We start from the raw sequence: 17,439 nt of genomic DNA, 5'->3' as shown, positions 1-17,439 counted from the left end.
GGAGTAGAAATCATCTGGGTATTTACACCTAACCTTCGGAATTTTTCGTGAAATATCGATTATTTGTAATATGTACAGCAGCAAGAGCTACTTAACCACCCAGCTATACAATTATGCAGTTTTCACTTATTTTCGTAGCCATTTTAATAAATGAGTACTGATGTTCAGATATAAAAAAAAGTTTTTACTGTGATTAGACATCTAATATCCGTATATGCATAAATTTGCATGTACATATTTTTCTATTTAAGCGTTTGTACGAGATTGTTCTACGGATYACTCTGAACAACTTTTCTTAAGAGACTATGGATCTACTGCTTCAATCCATCAGAGTTCCGAAGAAAATGAGTTCATACGCCATCTTGCGCAAGAATTGGAGCTGTGCCGATCCATTTCATGGAAGATTTTGTGGAAGAATCTTGCCTTACGGGTCATGTGAAAATTTAAGCCGAACAACAAACCAATCTGGCTCATATTCGGCYAGTGACCCCTACTTTCASAAGAAAATTTTGAGACGCCGTTRCGATCCATATTTCTTTACAGTCAACTCGAATTACCGATTAATTACTTTTTCGAGCTTGAATTCGAGGATGTTGTTGTTAGCGATCTTTGACCTTTAATGGTATCCGATTTAATACTATTAGCGCACGAATATAGTGTGCGGTAAGAGGAAGTCAGTTGTGTCTGATATCGAAAATCACGCTAGTTGGTGGGAATTTCATCAAACCTGTCGTGGCCACAAACCGTTTCTTTTTTATTAAAGCTAAATTCCTGACCATGCAATATATATTCAAGTGGTTTTATTGAAACTCAGACCGSATTTTCTAAAACTTGTTTAATAATTGCTGTACAAAAATATGCATATACCCTCAAAATAACCGAACCTTCGAATGAGCCAAATGAGCAATGGACCATCACAACTTGGCAAGTAGACTAGTTTCTATAGAAAGTCCAGATGGTGCGAGAAAGGGCGTCTAGCTAAGGCAGATACTTTGCATATAGCATGGTGGGAAAGGGTGTATATCTACATCAACCATTGCTGATGAGGTACCTGCCGCTAGGCACAAAGCGCTACTGATAAAGAATACCCGATAAATAAACTTTAATATCCGTACAGTGCTCGAAAATTCTACGCAAAAAWGCGGCGGCTTACAGAATTTTTCAAGAYCGGAGCATACTCTTGTAGAACCCCCAAAGGTGAACACCAGCCTGCTGAATGGCAGTGAACGTACAGCGCCAGGAGAAGGCAAACCCRATTATTCAATCGAKGACGATAGAGCAGACGTTCCATTGCCCGACCATGACGAGTTCGTATAGCAATTACCTGCCTGAAGAACAACAAAGTGGCGGGGGGAGATGGATTGCCGGACGAGCTATTCAAACACGGCGGCGAAGAACTGATAAGGAGCATGCATCAGCTTTTTGTAAAAAAGAGCTTGAAAGCAAGTCCAACGATTGGAATTTAAGTGTGCTATGCCCAATCCACAAAATAGGAAACCCCACAATCTGCGCCAACTACCGCATTAGCCTCCTCAATATCGCATATAAGGTTCTATCGAGCGTATTGTGTGAAAGATTAAAGCCCACCGTCAACAAACTGATTAGACCTTATCAGTGYGGCTTTHGACCTGGCAAATCAACAATCGACCAGATGTTCACAATGCGCCAAATCTTGGAAAAGACCAATGAAAAGAGAATCGACACACACCACCTCTTCGTCGGTTTCCAAGCTGCTTTCGACAGCACGAAAAGTTCTGCGAAAGATCTACGGTCCTTTGCGCGTTGGCCACGGCGAATATCGCATTCAATGGAACGATGGGCTGTATAAGATATACGACGACATTAACATAGTTGACCGAATWAAAAAACAGCGGCTACGCTGGCTAGGTCATGTTTCCCGAATGGACGAAAACATTCCAGCTCTGAAAGTATTCGACGCTGCACCCGCCGKGGGAAGCMGAGGATGGGGACGACCTCCACTCCGTTGGAAGGACCAGGTGGAGAAAAACCTGGCTACTCTTGGAATATTCAGTTGAAAAGAAGAAACGACTGGCGCGCTGTTGTTAACTCGGCTATAATCGCRTAAGCGGTGTCTASCAGMTGTGTCTCCTCTGCTGTAAAGGGAACAGTTTATAGTAATTGCAGTGCTACAGCCCGCTTTAAGCAATAGATGRTAAAGCATTGAAAGCGTAAATACAATRGAAAAGAAGCTCAGCTACGCTCTCCGGGAGAGGCCAAAGGTGCTATGTCGGCTATAAAGACTAGACTGAAAAAGCGAAACTCAGTAAAAAGAAGTTTAAAGCAAAAGTGACCTACAAAGCAGCAGTGAAAACTTCAACCGGACGAAGGGGGAAGAGGAAAGATTGGCTCAGGCTACAGCAAGAATAAAAGAAGACTGGAAATATTACGCATCGAGGCCGCAATGCACATCCTCCGGTTTTTAAACCGGATCAAGGAAGGAATTGCACCCAAAAGACAGGGGTTGGTTGAAAATTAAGCAACGGTGTTGGCGAAACGACTGAGGAAAAAGGACGACGTTGTTAAGCTAAACGTCAGACTGGATAGAGTGCAACCCTCAACGTTTAGGGAGGCAGCGGTGGCCAGCTCCTTTAGACAAATCCCAGGGGAGAAATGAAGAACGGTGGAGATGAAACCGCTTGACGCATTTTTTGACAGACTTGATGGAACGTCTATTCTAACTTTCGATGGCGCGGACTGGCTCCACGGGGCCAAGATATTAAAATGTAAGGAYAAGCGAAACGGTTGCGAAATTCAAAGCTTGTGCGATGGAGCCATTATGGAAATAGTGGACCGCAGTTGCATTCTATCCACATCGAAGGCGAAGTTTCTCTTACCTCGCATGSTAAAACCAAAGGATACTCTGCGGCTTCTCATGAGACAAAGTCTTCATGTGCCGACATAAGATTGGAGGGTCCTGAAGATTACCAACTCCGGCAAAAAGGACAACAGCCAAAACTACATCCTTAAAGTTAACGAATCGGCCGAACAAACGGTTCGGAAAGATGGCAAGGGGCGCAGGTAGCGTGTACCTTCATCTCAAGAAGCGCAACCCAGTCGAAAAAACGAAAACTTGCTAGAGATGCGAGAGGTGAAAACGAAGGGAGAAATGAAAAGACACATTAAAGCTCCATGAAGCAGATAAGGGTGAGCCGGAGGCTGAACCCGACCTCGTGAAGAAACCCGAACGAGAGAGTTAAGATTCTTCAAATAAATCTGCATAAAAGTAGAATAGTCTCTGAATCTTAAGAGAATTGGCTTTAGAATATGAGGCTTTAGTTCAAGAGCCAAGAACGGAATGGGGGTAGCGTTTATTTCAAGGAAAGAGGTGAGTCGTTGCGTAACTGTTTAATGACAAGTAACATAGCTGCAACTAACCGGGGTATTAACAAACATTTATTGGACCTACCTAGAATAATGTTATTGATGCCACAATGCACACTAAAAAAAACCTCACGGTGGAGGATTGGGAGACACTATGTAAACCCTCGTTTTCTACTAGATTTGAAGTAGAACTTCCAGTCCTCAATAATAGTGTAATTTTCAGAAGTTCTAGAAATACTAAGCGGGATCTAATAGGAAGATATTAATAGGGWATTTAATGAAACTAGTTGACTRCTTCAYCTCAAACTAAACTAAACCTCTATCTGGCATTATTAAGGGCTAGTGGTAACGTAAACTAATTAAAAAAAAATGCACATTAAATTATATTTCAACTATTCGATAAAATACATTGGATTCGATACAACAACCAGCGTATGGATAGACTTTTTTTATGTAGTTTACAGGAATGATCTTCAACATCTCGAAATATCATCATCTAATGTTTCTTTCATATAGGTTTTCCGTTTTGAAATTAATAAATAGTCACATTGTCATAGGTCGGGTAAATTTCGGATTTTTTAGGACACACCTTATACTCAATATTTTTCCTCCTTTGCGCTTCTTCAATTGCGAGGGTATACAAAGATTRCACACGATATGATAAGACGAACTTTGATTCAAAGTAATATAACACGTTACCTCTGCCGTTCACAACAAGAATTTAAGGTGACTATCCACTCAAGTGACTCCCAGAGAAATATTGACACAGTAAAGGTAATAAGTAAGTGAATATGCCTACATGGTCCAAGTCCCTGAAAAAGTCATAAAAACATTCACAGATAGGCCTGAACAAACTTAATAACTTAGTAAATAAATACGACAACATTGTGAAAATAATTAAATAAACATACTCAATTATCTTTTTGCAAACGGCAAGATAAGATAACCAGCTTCCMATTTTGATTAAAGTCTATTGTGATATCGCTCAGATTTTATAATACTTGCAAGTTTATGAACTGTACACCTAATAAAATAATGAATTATATATTATTTACCTGAAAGATATCAATCTTACTAAATCGTCAGTCAGCTAAACAAATAAAGGAAGAAAAGAGGGATAAAATTCGRATGTAACCGAATATTTAGGTTTCTTAAGTACTGACCGGTATACAAAGTATATGCCGCGTATGGAAGCCATTGAGCCAATTTAAGCTCTTTTTGCTAAGAGGACCAGGTATTATCATGTGAGCAGAAAGCCTTTCTGTTTTTCTTCCGCCTTTGCCCATGATCGTGGCGAGCCTGCATGCCCATGCTAGAAAGGTCGCCTGAGATCTAGCTCAGCGCAATAGAACTCAGAGCTCATTTCAAAGGCCATATTTGATACGTCTGTGTAGATGTTKAAAGTTCCGTTGGTGGGTCACCAATAACTGCGCCATTCACTCACCTTGAGTGTGACCTAAAACCTTCTGTCCCAAATAAAGCGAGAGGGTGATCTATTCTATCCACCGACCACTAGTCTTGCAGGTGATTGCGCTGCAGAGCTTGCCTATGCAATGTCAATTGGTGGTAAATTGAGTAACATTTCTAGTGCTGCCATTGGCGTGGTTCACAGGTCTTACAAAAAACCGTTAGGTGAAAAAAGTAAAGTATACTACTTTACTACCTTTACTACCTTGCAATATGTTCCGAGAGCATAGAAATATCTAATCTGCTAGATGCGCGCTAAAAGTAAAGAGTTATACTTATATTATTAAATATAATACAAAGTAGTAGTGTGTAATCCAAGGTGATTTATCGATGTTCATGAGAAACCATATAGATAGCTACTTGTATCTAAATGCAATGGTGTTCAAGGCGTCTAGTTATTGAAAAGGTATCAGCTTCTAAGTCAGGCGATAATCATTACTCAAACGCTGACTGGTGCGGAACTTCCAACGACGAACTCGTTCTCTTAGGTTCACCAAAACCTATAGTCAAGAATCAACTCCAAAAAGTCAATAACTCATACAGTTCCGGCTCAAAATTTTACATACACAAGATGGTTCTCTCTTTTGTTATATTCTCCACGCTTTGCTTGCTACTGGTCAGCTATCTACGCTACAAGTTTCAGTACTGGGAACAGCGTGGAGTGCCACAGGCAAAAACCAACTATCTTGGAAACTTCTTCCTCATAAAATCTATGCATAAAATGGAACTAATACACGAATACTATAAAACATATCGWGGCACCACAAAATTACTCGGCACCTACATTTTCACCAAACCCATACTCATTRTATTTGACCTGGACTTGGCAAAGACCATGCTAATAAAAGATTTTAACAAACTTATGGATCGCTTTCAACGACGTGACAACAACACGCACAAGTTCGACATTCTCAATGAGACGCTRTTTCGTGTGGGCGGTGACAGGTGGGGTCCATTGCGCAAGAAGCTTACACCGATATTCACTACGGCGAAAATGAAGTTTATGCTTCCGACGCTGTTGACGGTGGCGCAACAATTGGAAGAGGCTTTCAGCGCGCACTTAGCTAAGACGCCAAGCGGTGATGTAGAATTATACGATTGGATGGCACGTTTTACCACCGATGTGATTGCTAATTGTGCTTTCGGTGTTGAATGCAATAGCTTAAAGGACCCTACTGTGATATTTCGTCGCATGGGACATCGTATTTTCCATCCAAAGTTTATATCCATACGTCTGCGTACATTTATGCTTACATATCCCGCTATTTTTAAAATTTTGAAATATTTCAACGTGAAAGAACATTCAAAAGATGTAGAAGACTTTGTGGTGCAGATTGTACGTGATACATTGCGTTTGCGCGAAGAACAAAACATACAACGTAATGACTTAATTGACTTGTTGATTGAGTTGAAAAATTCCAAAGATATGAAAGGCGTGCTYCCAATGGGTGTTGAAGATATGGCTGCACAGGTATTTGCTTTTTTTACTGGCGGCTTTGAGACCAGCTCTGCTAACTTGAGTTGTGGACTATATGAAATGGCGAAGACTCCCCACGTACAGGAGAAGGCGAGAGCGGAAATTAAAAGCGTTCTTRAAAAACATAATGGCGAATTGACATATGAGGCTCTGATGGAGATGACATATCTGGATCAAATTATGACAGGTAAGTTGGACATAGAAAATATTTTCCCTTCCTCATTATTRTTTTATTTTTGCTGGGAAAGATATCGTAATAACCGAAAATATCTAAATTTCTCATATACATTTTTATCGTTTATATATAATATTTAAGTATTTAATTAAAATAATAATTTGTTGCAATAAGAGACTCATATTGTTTTATTTTGCTTGCAGAAACAGTTCGCAAATATCCAGGGCTCTCTGCTATTACTCGTATCTCGACTGATGAATACAAAGTGCCCGGTACAAACATTACCCTCGAGAAGGGCACACATATTTACATACCAATGAAAGATATACATTATGATTCGGATATTTATGAAAATCCTCAAGAGTTTCGCCCGGAGCGCTTCCACCCAGATGAAGAGCAAAAGCGCCACCCTCAGGCCTTTCTCGGTTTCGGTTTTGGACCACGTAATTGTATTGGTATCCGCTTTGCTCGCATGCAAGTGCGCGTTGGGTTTGTAACTTTGCTAAAATCTTATCGCTTCAGCGTATCGGAGAAGACACCAGCATTTATAGAGAACGCTAAACTAAATTCAGTAGTTGTGCCTGGTTCCAAGATTTGGCTTAAGGCAGAAAAATTGTGAAGATAAAATTTATATTACTACACACAATAGACCCTAGGTTGGGGTGCAATACCTCACTAATAATATCTATATTACTACATGGGTCGTTTTATTCCAAAGACACTGAAAGATAATATGATTGATGCTAAGCTAAGAATTAGAATTTTTAATAAATGGTACTTATTAAATTTTAGGTTCAGCACGTGGATTGATATATACTTAATTTATTTCAGTAACACTCTAGCTCAGTAGTGCTCAATTCCTTTAACAGCTTCCGAAAATCAGACGAGAACTCGACATATATTGCTGTATGAACGGAAATTGCTTTATGGGCAAACAGATGTGTATTAAGATTAGATTARGATATGTGAAGATCAGAGACAATAAAAGCACGGACAGTTATGAGATAAGACTACCGTCTGATACTACACTACACTACACTTAAAARTATTCCTTTCTGCGAAGCTTAATTTTATTGATCGAATTTAATTTATATCGGTCAGTTTGCATGGCAGCTGCACGAACCTTTTCAAAAAAAATTGGCCGATCTAAAAAATATGTTTGCTATATTCTCCAAACTGCCTYGATATAGATTTAACAGGACTTTAAACAAAACAGTACAAATGGTTTTTTCCGCAAAATCAATTTATTTTATTCAAAATATTCTCTCTCTGCTTCAAAACAGTGGATTTTTATTGGCCCACATGTTGGCCGTCATTTATATCCTCGCGACCACTTTGAAAACGTTGAAACCACTCGTGCACTCTGCTACGGGATAGGCAATCATCGCCATAAACTTGTTTCATCAATTGAAATGTTTCGGTAAAAGTATTACCAATTTTGAAACAATATTAGTGTTGACTCTTTTCGCACCGATAACATAAACATACTGACACTTAAAATGCAATAACTTCACTGAACACTGAGGGGCGCTGGAATAAAAAAGTCCCGTTTACTTTGGAAATCGTGAAAATATATTGTCAAATAAAAAAGTGTTTTATACAAGGACACGAATTTGATAGTTCAGATGGTATGGCAAAAGTAGTTGAAACCGTATTCAGATTATTCAAGTACAGAGAGAAAATTTCTTCTTAATACAAAATTTTCCCTTCTAGCAATGTTTTCTAGCCCTCATACGCCTAACAATAGGCGTACTTCTATTTAGTTTTATAACGTAGATATCCGTCAATATATGAGTAATCTTCATGGCATTCAAGTAGCGCCTCTTCCTTCAAACTGTATATTTGGTTGAGTTAAATGGCTGATGCGTCCACATGACGGGGAATCACATTTAGACGATTACATATTATATGCACAGTCCTTTGTGAAGCCTTATGACAATTTAGTTTGATATCAGCTATCGGAAAAGTGACCTGAATCTAGCTTATTACTACCGTATTACCGCTATTATATAATATATGAAGGTATTAATACCTTGACCTGACCAGTGCGAAACATACGTAGCTGATGCAACTAGTAACCGGTAAAATCTTACTGAATAAATACCAAACGGTCAATGCCGAGTTAAAACTTTAAGAATCTTACAAAAATTTACTTTGCAGAACACGAAGAATTTACTAGACCCCTTAGAATTTGCCCTAAGCCAAAAAGATCTTGAGTCACTTGCCGCTAGTGAACTACAAAAAGCTAAACGGTATTCAACCCGTTTCCGTTCCCATTTCACAGTTATTGAAACCGAAGTACAGAGTACAGCTCATTAGCCTTGTAGTTTTCTCAAATGGCACTGAAACCAGGCATCCACACCCATCTAATGCTAGCTATAAGAAGCCCAGGCATTTCTTCATTAGTTTTTAGTGCACCGTCAGGCAGCTAGAGTATGTGAGCAGAGAAGCGATACCCAAGGCTAGGCTCTACGACATGGAAATTCAAGTAACTTGGAATGAAATCATAATATGCTCGTCGTCATCGAAGTATATATTAGGTTGTCAAAAAAGTCTTGCGGTATTTTCGCCAGTTGGCGCTGAAAGCGCGTAGTTCTAGTTTTATTCGTCGCATCAGGTCATGCTATACCTTTTTGGGAAGCTCATTTCACGCGCTAACACGTGTTTGATTGACTGTCGTTTCTTTTAATTCGTTCGTGAATTATAGCGTCGCAAACATGGAGCAAAATAAAGAGAAAATACGGCATATCTTACAGTACTACTACGATAAAAGCAAAAATGCATCTCAAGCCGCCAATAAATTTTGTGCAGTTTATGGACCCGATACAGTTTCCATTTCCACCGCACAACGATGGTTTCAACGTTTTCGTTCTGATGTAGAGGTGTTCGAAGATGCGCCACGCTCCGGAAGGCCTGTCGTCGAAAATTGCGATAAAATCGCTGAATTGGTCGWAAGAGACCGGCATAGTAGCASYCGTAGCATCGGTCAAGAGCTGGGCATGAGTCATCAAAGCGTTATAAAATAAAAAAAAAATAAATAATACCGCAAGACCTTTTTGATAACCTATTATATAGTATATCTCAAAGCAGCTTTTACGTCCATTTTCCCCGTACATCGACCGGCGCCTTTTGCGTATAACAGTGTATATGTTTCCTTCTTGTCCATGATGATTGCTAGGTATTTTAAATCTCTCAGCAAGCCGGACACATATTCTTTCCATTGATAGCAATCGAGCATATGGAATTTTGTACTTCGTAGTGAATAAAAATATTTAYGCCTTCCTAAGATTTATGTGAGGCCATTGGTATTCCGAAATTTTCSCTCAACATTGAGAGCTACAAGTATTTCATTCGCGTAGACAATCGGCCCTTGTGGCTGCGTACTGCGCCATTCCGGCAAGGCCCCTTTATGGTAAAGCAGAGAAGTTTAAAGATTATTCACATTGAAATATCTTAGATTTTATTATAGTTTTAATTTGATAAGCTTTACACTAAATAAATAAAAAATTAATTACATATTATTTACCTGAATGATATCAATATTTCGAAATTGCCAGTCAGCTAGGTAAATMAAAGAAAGAAAGAGAGATTATATTCGAATGTAACCGGATATTCTCGCAATTAGCGCGGATCAAACGTGATGAAATACTTTCTGGTGTCGAGAGAACTTTACATATGTATATATGAAGGAATGTTGCGTTAGAATTTAAAATTCGTTATTCGAAGGAATTGTTAATGGTATGATAATGAAGTTTTGTATATGTATAACTTATACTTTAGTTAATACTCACTTGCTTTCAGTACTACATGCTGCCGAMATAATTATATTAAAAACAGCCTCAATAACTACAGCCTGGACCCGAATAACTGTCGCACTTTTTTGAAGCAACGGTATGGTCGCGTAAGTGTACAGAATTTTGTTACCGTTACATTTTTGTGTTCCTTATTTTATTGTAAAATTAATTGAGTACTTTTTTGACTTGATCAGTAGTTCTTAAAATTTGTGAGTGATGGAAGCAAAAARAGACKTAGTGCTAAAATTACCTTTGCAAGCCAAAACGACAGGCGAAATTGTTAAATTGCTGAAAGACACTGATGTAAACCGGAGATTTGTCCAACGCACTGTGTGTGTCAATTTAAGAGAATTTTAAGTGTTAAAATATCCAAAAAAACCTGGACGCAAAAGAAGTATAAGAACACCTGAGTTGGTGAAGAATGTGCGTGAAAGGATAAGGCGAAATTGTGCTAGCTCAGCTCGAAATCTAGCCAAAGAGCTGAAGATGAGCCGGAAAACCATCCGAAATGTTTTAGAAGAGAACTTAGGACATAAACCTTACAAAAGGAGAAGGATTCATTGCCTTACGAAGCGTCAGAAGAAAATGCGACGGGAAAGAAGTGGTTTATTGCTTCAGCGGCATGCAAGTTGTAATATTGTGTTCTCTGATGAAAAACTATTCATATTGCAAAAAAGTCACAATCCCCAGAATGATCGCGTGTATGCAACAAGTATGCAGGATATCCAAACAGATGAATTAGCCGTTCAGAGATATCAAAACACAACGTCTATCATGGTATGGGGGGCCATATTTAAAAAAGGCAAGCTCCCGCTCCTTTTTATTGAGAAAGGTGTCAAAATCAGTGCACAATATTATTTGGATGAAGTGCTTGTCAATCATTTTTACCCTCATGCATCTGAGCCTTCGGCAACGAACCATATTGCTTCCAGCAAGACTTTGCTAATGCTCATAAAGCAAGAGTTGTTCAGCGCTGTTGCATGGATAATTTGCCATGTTTTATTCCGATTGATGAATAGGCTCCATCTTCCCGGATCTGAATCCATTGAATTTTAGTATAGAGGCATACATGCTTGACAAATTAAAAAAATTTAAAAACATAAGATTGGATCAATTCAAGCGTCTTTTAATCAATATTTGGACGAAATTCCAGATGAAGTGGTGCATGCCGCCTGCAATAGTTTTCAGAAATGTTTGAAGCTGGTAAAAAAATTAAAGGTGAACGATTTGAACTTAAGCAGTCATAATGTAAGTCAACAGTCTTTATAATAAATAAAATTGTTTAATTTGCTCAAAATATCAAAAAATTAACTTTTTCTACAAAAAATAAAGCGCGACAGTTATTTGGGCCCACCCTGTAATATAAGAAATATGAGAAAAAAAGTTAAAGAAAAATGSGCAAGAATCGGAAAGCTTTATATTAGAATTAGGAGTTTAGACCAAAGTATAGAATTTGCAAAAATAWACGGTTGAAATTTAGTAATCATTGTAATAGGTATATTGGGTATATCGGTTATGTTGAGGGTAGTAATATAYAGAACCTATCAGGTATAAATCTGGTATATTTGGGATAGGCTATGTTCTGGACTTACTGCATTTACTTTGGCCGTAAACATAAATGCTTTAGTGATTGCTTGAATTTACTAAAAAACTAACTAATCAAAACTTTTAATAACAAATGGATACGGAGTTTATTAGTAATTCCATTTATCCATTTTGGACATCAAAATATCTAACCAAGATTATACGCTCTCTTAATACTCAGACATATTACGAAAGTATAAAAATACCTAATCATGCAACTRCATGATGCGCACTAAAAGTAAAGCTTTAAATTACAAGCTTATACATATATTAATAAAGATAATACTAACCAGCAGCATGTGACTCAAGGAGATTTATCGATAATCATGAAGAAAATATAAATAAAAAAATATAATAAATAATAATAAAGAAATCTGTTTGCAACTATATGAAGGGCGTTTAGGGTTATTAGGAATGTAAATGGTATTCGATGTAAAGTCGAACGATAGTCTTTACACAAACGATAACTGCCGGGGAACTTACAAAAAAGTACTGGTAGGCTTAGATTCACTGAAACATAAAGTGTATCGCCGAAACCAAAGTGTGAAAATCAAAAATTCGTAACAACTTTTCACACAAAGTGGTTCTCTCTTTCGTTATATTGTCCACGCTCTGCTTGCTGCTCGTCACCTTCCTGCGGTAAAAGTTTCAATATTGGGAGAAGCTTGGGGTGCCGCAGCCAACAACTAACTACCTTGGAAACTTTCGTCCAATAAAGTCCATGCATAAAACGGAACTATTATGTGAATATTACGAAAAGTTTCGYGGTAAAGCAAAATTAATCGGCACCTACGTTTTCACCAAACCTATAGTCATTGTGTTGGACTTAATCTTGGCAAAAACAATACTAATCAAGGACTTTAACAAATTTACGGATCGCTTTCAACGGCGTAAGGCCGATAAGCACGTGTTCGATATTCTCAATGAGACACTATTTAGTGTGGGCGGTGACAGGAAAGAAACTTTCATCGACCTTCACATCGTGAAGTCATGTTTCCGATGGTGTTGAACGTGGCGCAACAAATGGACGAAGCTCTCAAAGCGCACTTCGTTAATACGCCGAGCTTTGATACAGATACACACGATTGGATTAGTCGCTTTACAACCGATGTGATTGCTCATTGTGCCTTCGGTGTTGAGTGCAATAGCTGAATGGATCCAAATTCTATATTTCGTCACATAGGACATCGCATTTTTTATCCAAAATATGTATCCCTAAAGCTGCGTACATTAATGGTTTCATATCCTGTTATCTTCAAATATCTGAAATTTTTCCAGTTCAATGAATATGTAGATGGTCTAGRAGAGTTCGTAGTGCAGTTGGTTCATGAAACATTGCATACACGCGAGGAACAAAAAGTACAGCGTAATGACTTCGTTGATTTGTTAATTGAGATGAAAAATTCACAAGATAAGGAAGGTATGCCCCCAATGGRTATTGAAGAGATGGCTTCACAAGTGTTTGTCTTCTTCGCTGCTGGCTTTGAGACCAGTTCTAGTAACTTGACCTATGGGCTATTTGAATATGCGAAGGCTCCCCATGTACAGGAGAAATTCAGAGTGGAAATTAAAAGCGTTCTTGAGAAACATAATGGCGAGTTGACTTATGAGTCTATGTTTGAGATGACTTATTTGGATCAGGTTATAACAAGTAATCTGTCCACATGAATTATTTGTAATTATATTTCTACAAATAAAATTCTCGCTACTTTCCATATATATTTACATTATGTATTATTTAATAAACATTAAAATTGTCTGTGTCCACACGCACTCTTTAATTTTGCTCACAGAAACGATTCGAAAAACTCGTGCGTTTGCTGCTATCACTCGTGTTTCCAATGAGGACTTTAAAGTGCCCGATTCTAACATTACACTCGGGAAGGTTGCACATATCTACATACCGACTGTAGCGCTACATTATGATCCAGATATCTATGATAATCACGAAGAATTCCGCCCAGAGCGCTTCGAAGAAGTATAAAAGCGTCATCCGCAAGCTTTCCTCGGTTTCGGTGATGGACCTCGTAATTGCATTAGCCTCCGCTTTGCTCGCGTGCAAGTGCGCATCGAGTTAATAACTTTGCTCAAGTCATATCACTTCGGCGTATCGGAGAARATACCAGCACCAATGGAGATTTCTAAAACTTGTTCAGTACGTGTACGAGGTAGAAAGATTTGGCTGAAGGTAGAAAAACTATAAAGTTAAAGCAAGTTTTTCGTTCGTCAGAAAGTGGTTTCTTAAAAAAAATTATTTTGCAACAATTTGAAAGCTTATCTAAAAGTTCGTAATAATCAAGTTTGTGTAAACTCTTTTATTTGTATGATTATTTTTAAATAAATATAAAATATAAAAAGTATGTTTGTTTTTTAACAAGAGCTTCTTTTAAGCCTCTTTTTATTTGCATTATTATTTTGCWAGAAAATCGGAACTAGTGTTGGTTCTTGTACAGTATTGCTGCAAAAAAGCTCTAAGAAGTTTACATTTTAACTCTATTAGCAGAAGCTTTTTCATCYGCAGCTACTAAGCACGTATTTTTGTTTTACATCGCAGAAATATGCGCTTCTTAAAATTTGCATGCCAAAAGCTCTGTTGCAGTAAAGCTCTGAGAAGTTTTTTTTTTTTGGTTAATATTTATGTTAATTACCAGACTACAGTAATCACTAAATGTATTTCTGGAGAGTTTCTTAAGGCAAATGGAGCGTAACGTTTCACTTATATTATACTTTAACCGTTCACTAAAGTTGTCTTGAGTAAACTTTAGAAGCAAGAGGATATATTAATAATGATCGGTCGGTCCAAATAGAATTAAAAAAAAGCAAGAGAACACATTTATTTTGATGGTACCGAAGCAATAGTACAACTTATAATAGTCCGACCTAAACAATTTTTTCGRAGGTTGCCAGTTTTTTTGTAGAGAAAAAGAATTGTGGAAGATTTCATATCAACATCATAAAAATTTAGGATATATTCCTCGGCTAAGTCGAACCGTCCCGTCATGGTGATCATTTATGTATGTATATTTGATATGGTCTCCGACATTTTCTTCTGGGTGTTACAAACAGTGTGTTCGATATTCTCAAAATTCGTTGCAAACTTTATATACTCTGTTTAGGACAAATCATGTAAATAACGCAAAAATAACCTTTTGATGTTTTTTGGCTGAAATTGACAAAAAAAAAAAAAATAAAAAACTTTGACTTCAACTCCTGCTTGTGGATTATTTTTATTTGGTAATTTAAATTTTTTTACATCRGTTCGAGAGTATGATATCATGTAAATTGCATTTTCCATCAGCMCACATCTTCAAAAAGCCCCACAAAAAGAAGTCTGGAGCGGTCAAATCAGGCGATCTTGCTGACCAGTGCAAATCGTCAAAACGGGAGATTAGGGGCCCGGGAAATGCATCGTTCAGCATAYCGGTTGTGGCACGTAAAGTGTGTGCCGTTGCACCGTCCTGTTGGAAGCACAMTCCCAAATCATCAAGTTGCGGCAACAAGAACTTATTGAACTTAACCGTTTAGTTCGCGACGCCTTCGAAGRAAAAAGGTCCGATGACTCCWSCAGCGAATACAGCACGCCATGCAGTAACTTTGAGCGCRTGTAATAGCTCTTCGTKGGTTACACGCGGATTTTCAGTACACCAGAAACGTAAATTTTGCTTAATWACTTACGCGCTAARATGGAAATGGGCCTCATCCCTCATGATTATTTTTGATGACAAATCATCTTCCTCTTGGTGGTGTTTAWGTATGACTTGAGCGTATGTTAGAYGCGATTGGCTGAACTTTGTATGGAAACATTTTCAAATCTTGTACCAAAATTCGCTGTAAACACCGTCGACTGATACCCGTTTACGTGGCACGTCGACCAGACGATGTCGACATCGCTTCCATGACATCCTCGCAACAGCAACAATATTCTCTGTAGAACGGCCACACCGTGGTCCGCCGCGCCTGGTAGCATCTCGTGTTTTTCTATACAAATGTGAAAACAGAACTGAAATTAGAGGGCAATTGCAAAATTTATAGCATCTTCTTATTTAAGGATTACCTTTACATCGCCCTGTATAAAGTTTTATCAACACCTGAAAGTATTTAATCACTTTTGATCCGCGTTAATTGCGAGAAAGTCCTGGTGACATTCGAATTTAGTCCCTCTTTTCTAATTTAATTTGTCTAGTTGACTGGCATTTTAGAAAGATTGATCGTTCAGGTAAATAATGTATTATTAATTTTTTATTTATATAGCGCAAAGTTTATAAAATCACAAATATAATGAACTCTAAGATATTTCAATGTGTTTACTATCTTTTTGCATCGTTCGCATTTTGTTTCCTAAGATATGAAAGTGTTTAAGGGTTCTGGTAGAGTTTTACAGATATTTTTCTTCATTAAATGAGTTTCACTTCTTTTCTTCCAATAACATCATCATTATCATTACTTACGTCTCTTTAGTTCCATATCATGTTAGACTATACGCTTAATTTTTAAGAGATGTACRCGTTTCTTCTTTTTGCTACTCCAAAGATATTCCAAGTGAAGGCAGGTCCTTTTCCACCTGGTCGTTCCAACGGAGTGGAGGTCTTCCTCTTCCTCTGCTTCTCCCGGCCGGTACAGCGCCGAATACTTTCAGAGCTGTAGTGTTTTCGTCCATTTGGACAACATGACCTCGTCATATATCTCGTCGATCTCATCGAGAGAGGACTTTGCTTCTCAATTGCCTACTCAGTCCAAAGTAGCACCTGTTGGCAAGAGTTATCCTGCGTTGGATTTCCAGGCTGACATTGTTGGTGGTGTTTACGCTGGTTCCAAGAGAGACGAAATTATTTACAACTTCAAAGCTGTGACTGCCAACAGTGACGTGAGTGCCAAGTCGCGAGTGCGACGACTGTTTGTTTGATGACAAGAGCCACCCTGATCTTTCACACAATACGCTCGATAGAACCTTATATGCGATGTGGAGGAGACTAATGCCACGGTAGTTGGCGCAGATTGTGGAGTTTCCTATTTTGTGRATTGGGCATAGCACACTTAAATTCTAATCGTTGGGCATGCTTTCGTCCGACCATATTTTACAAAGAAGCTGATGCCTGCTCCTTTGAATTTGTTTGAATAGCTCGGCCGGCAATCCATCGGCCCCCGCCACTTTGTTGTTCTTCAGACGGGTAATTGCTATACGAACCCTTTATGGTCGGGCAATGAAACCTCTGCTCCATCGTCATCGATTAGAGAGTCGGGTTCGCCTTCTCCTGGCGTTGTCCGTTCACTGCCATTCAGCAGGCTGGAGAAGTGTGCCCTGCACAATTTAAGTATGATCTGGGCATTGGTGACTAGATCACCTTTGGGGGTTCTACATGAGTATGCTCCGGTCTTGAAACTTTCTGTGACCTGCCGCATTTTCTCGTAGAATTTTCGAGCATTACCCCTGTCGGCCAGCTTATCAAGCTCTTCGTACTCACACATTTTGGCCTCTTTTTTTACCTGTCTGCAAATGCGTATGGCTTCCCTCTTCAACTCTCGGTATCTATCTCATCCTGCACGTGTTGTGGTCGATCGTAATGTTGCGAGGTAAGCAACCTGTTTTCTCTCCGCTGCGA

General features: G+C 38.5%; 1 protein-coding gene and 1 pseudogene across 1 annotated transcript; both read left to right on the top strand.

Moving 5' to 3' along the window:
- Window positions 1-5,380: 5,380 nt before the first annotated feature.
- LOC108971022 (probable cytochrome P450 6a13) lies at window positions 5,381-7,268 on the top strand. The gene is made up of 2 exons (XM_018936789.1): window positions 5,381-6,473; window positions 6,665-7,268. Exons 1-2 carry the CDS (start codon window positions 5,381-5,383, stop codon window positions 7,078-7,080), a joined length of 1,509 nt encoding a protein of 502 aa, XP_018792334.1. The 3' UTR covers window positions 7,081-7,268.
- A 4,177-nt stretch (window positions 7,269-11,445) lies between these two features.
- LOC108971012 lies at window positions 11,446-14,042 on the top strand (annotated as a pseudogene).
- Window positions 14,043-17,439: the final 3,397 nt, after the last annotated feature.

This window comes from Bactrocera latifrons, unplaced genomic scaffold (genome assembly GCF_001853355.1).
Source record: "Bactrocera latifrons isolate USDA-ARS-PBARC rearing strain unplaced genomic scaffold, ASM185335v1 scaffold_108, whole genome shotgun sequence".
In the NCBI taxonomy this organism is placed as follows: Eukaryota; Metazoa; Arthropoda; class Insecta; order Diptera; family Tephritidae; genus Bactrocera; species Bactrocera latifrons.
Note: the sequence above shows the minus strand (reverse complement) of the source record. Positions and strands in the feature narration are given on the sequence as shown.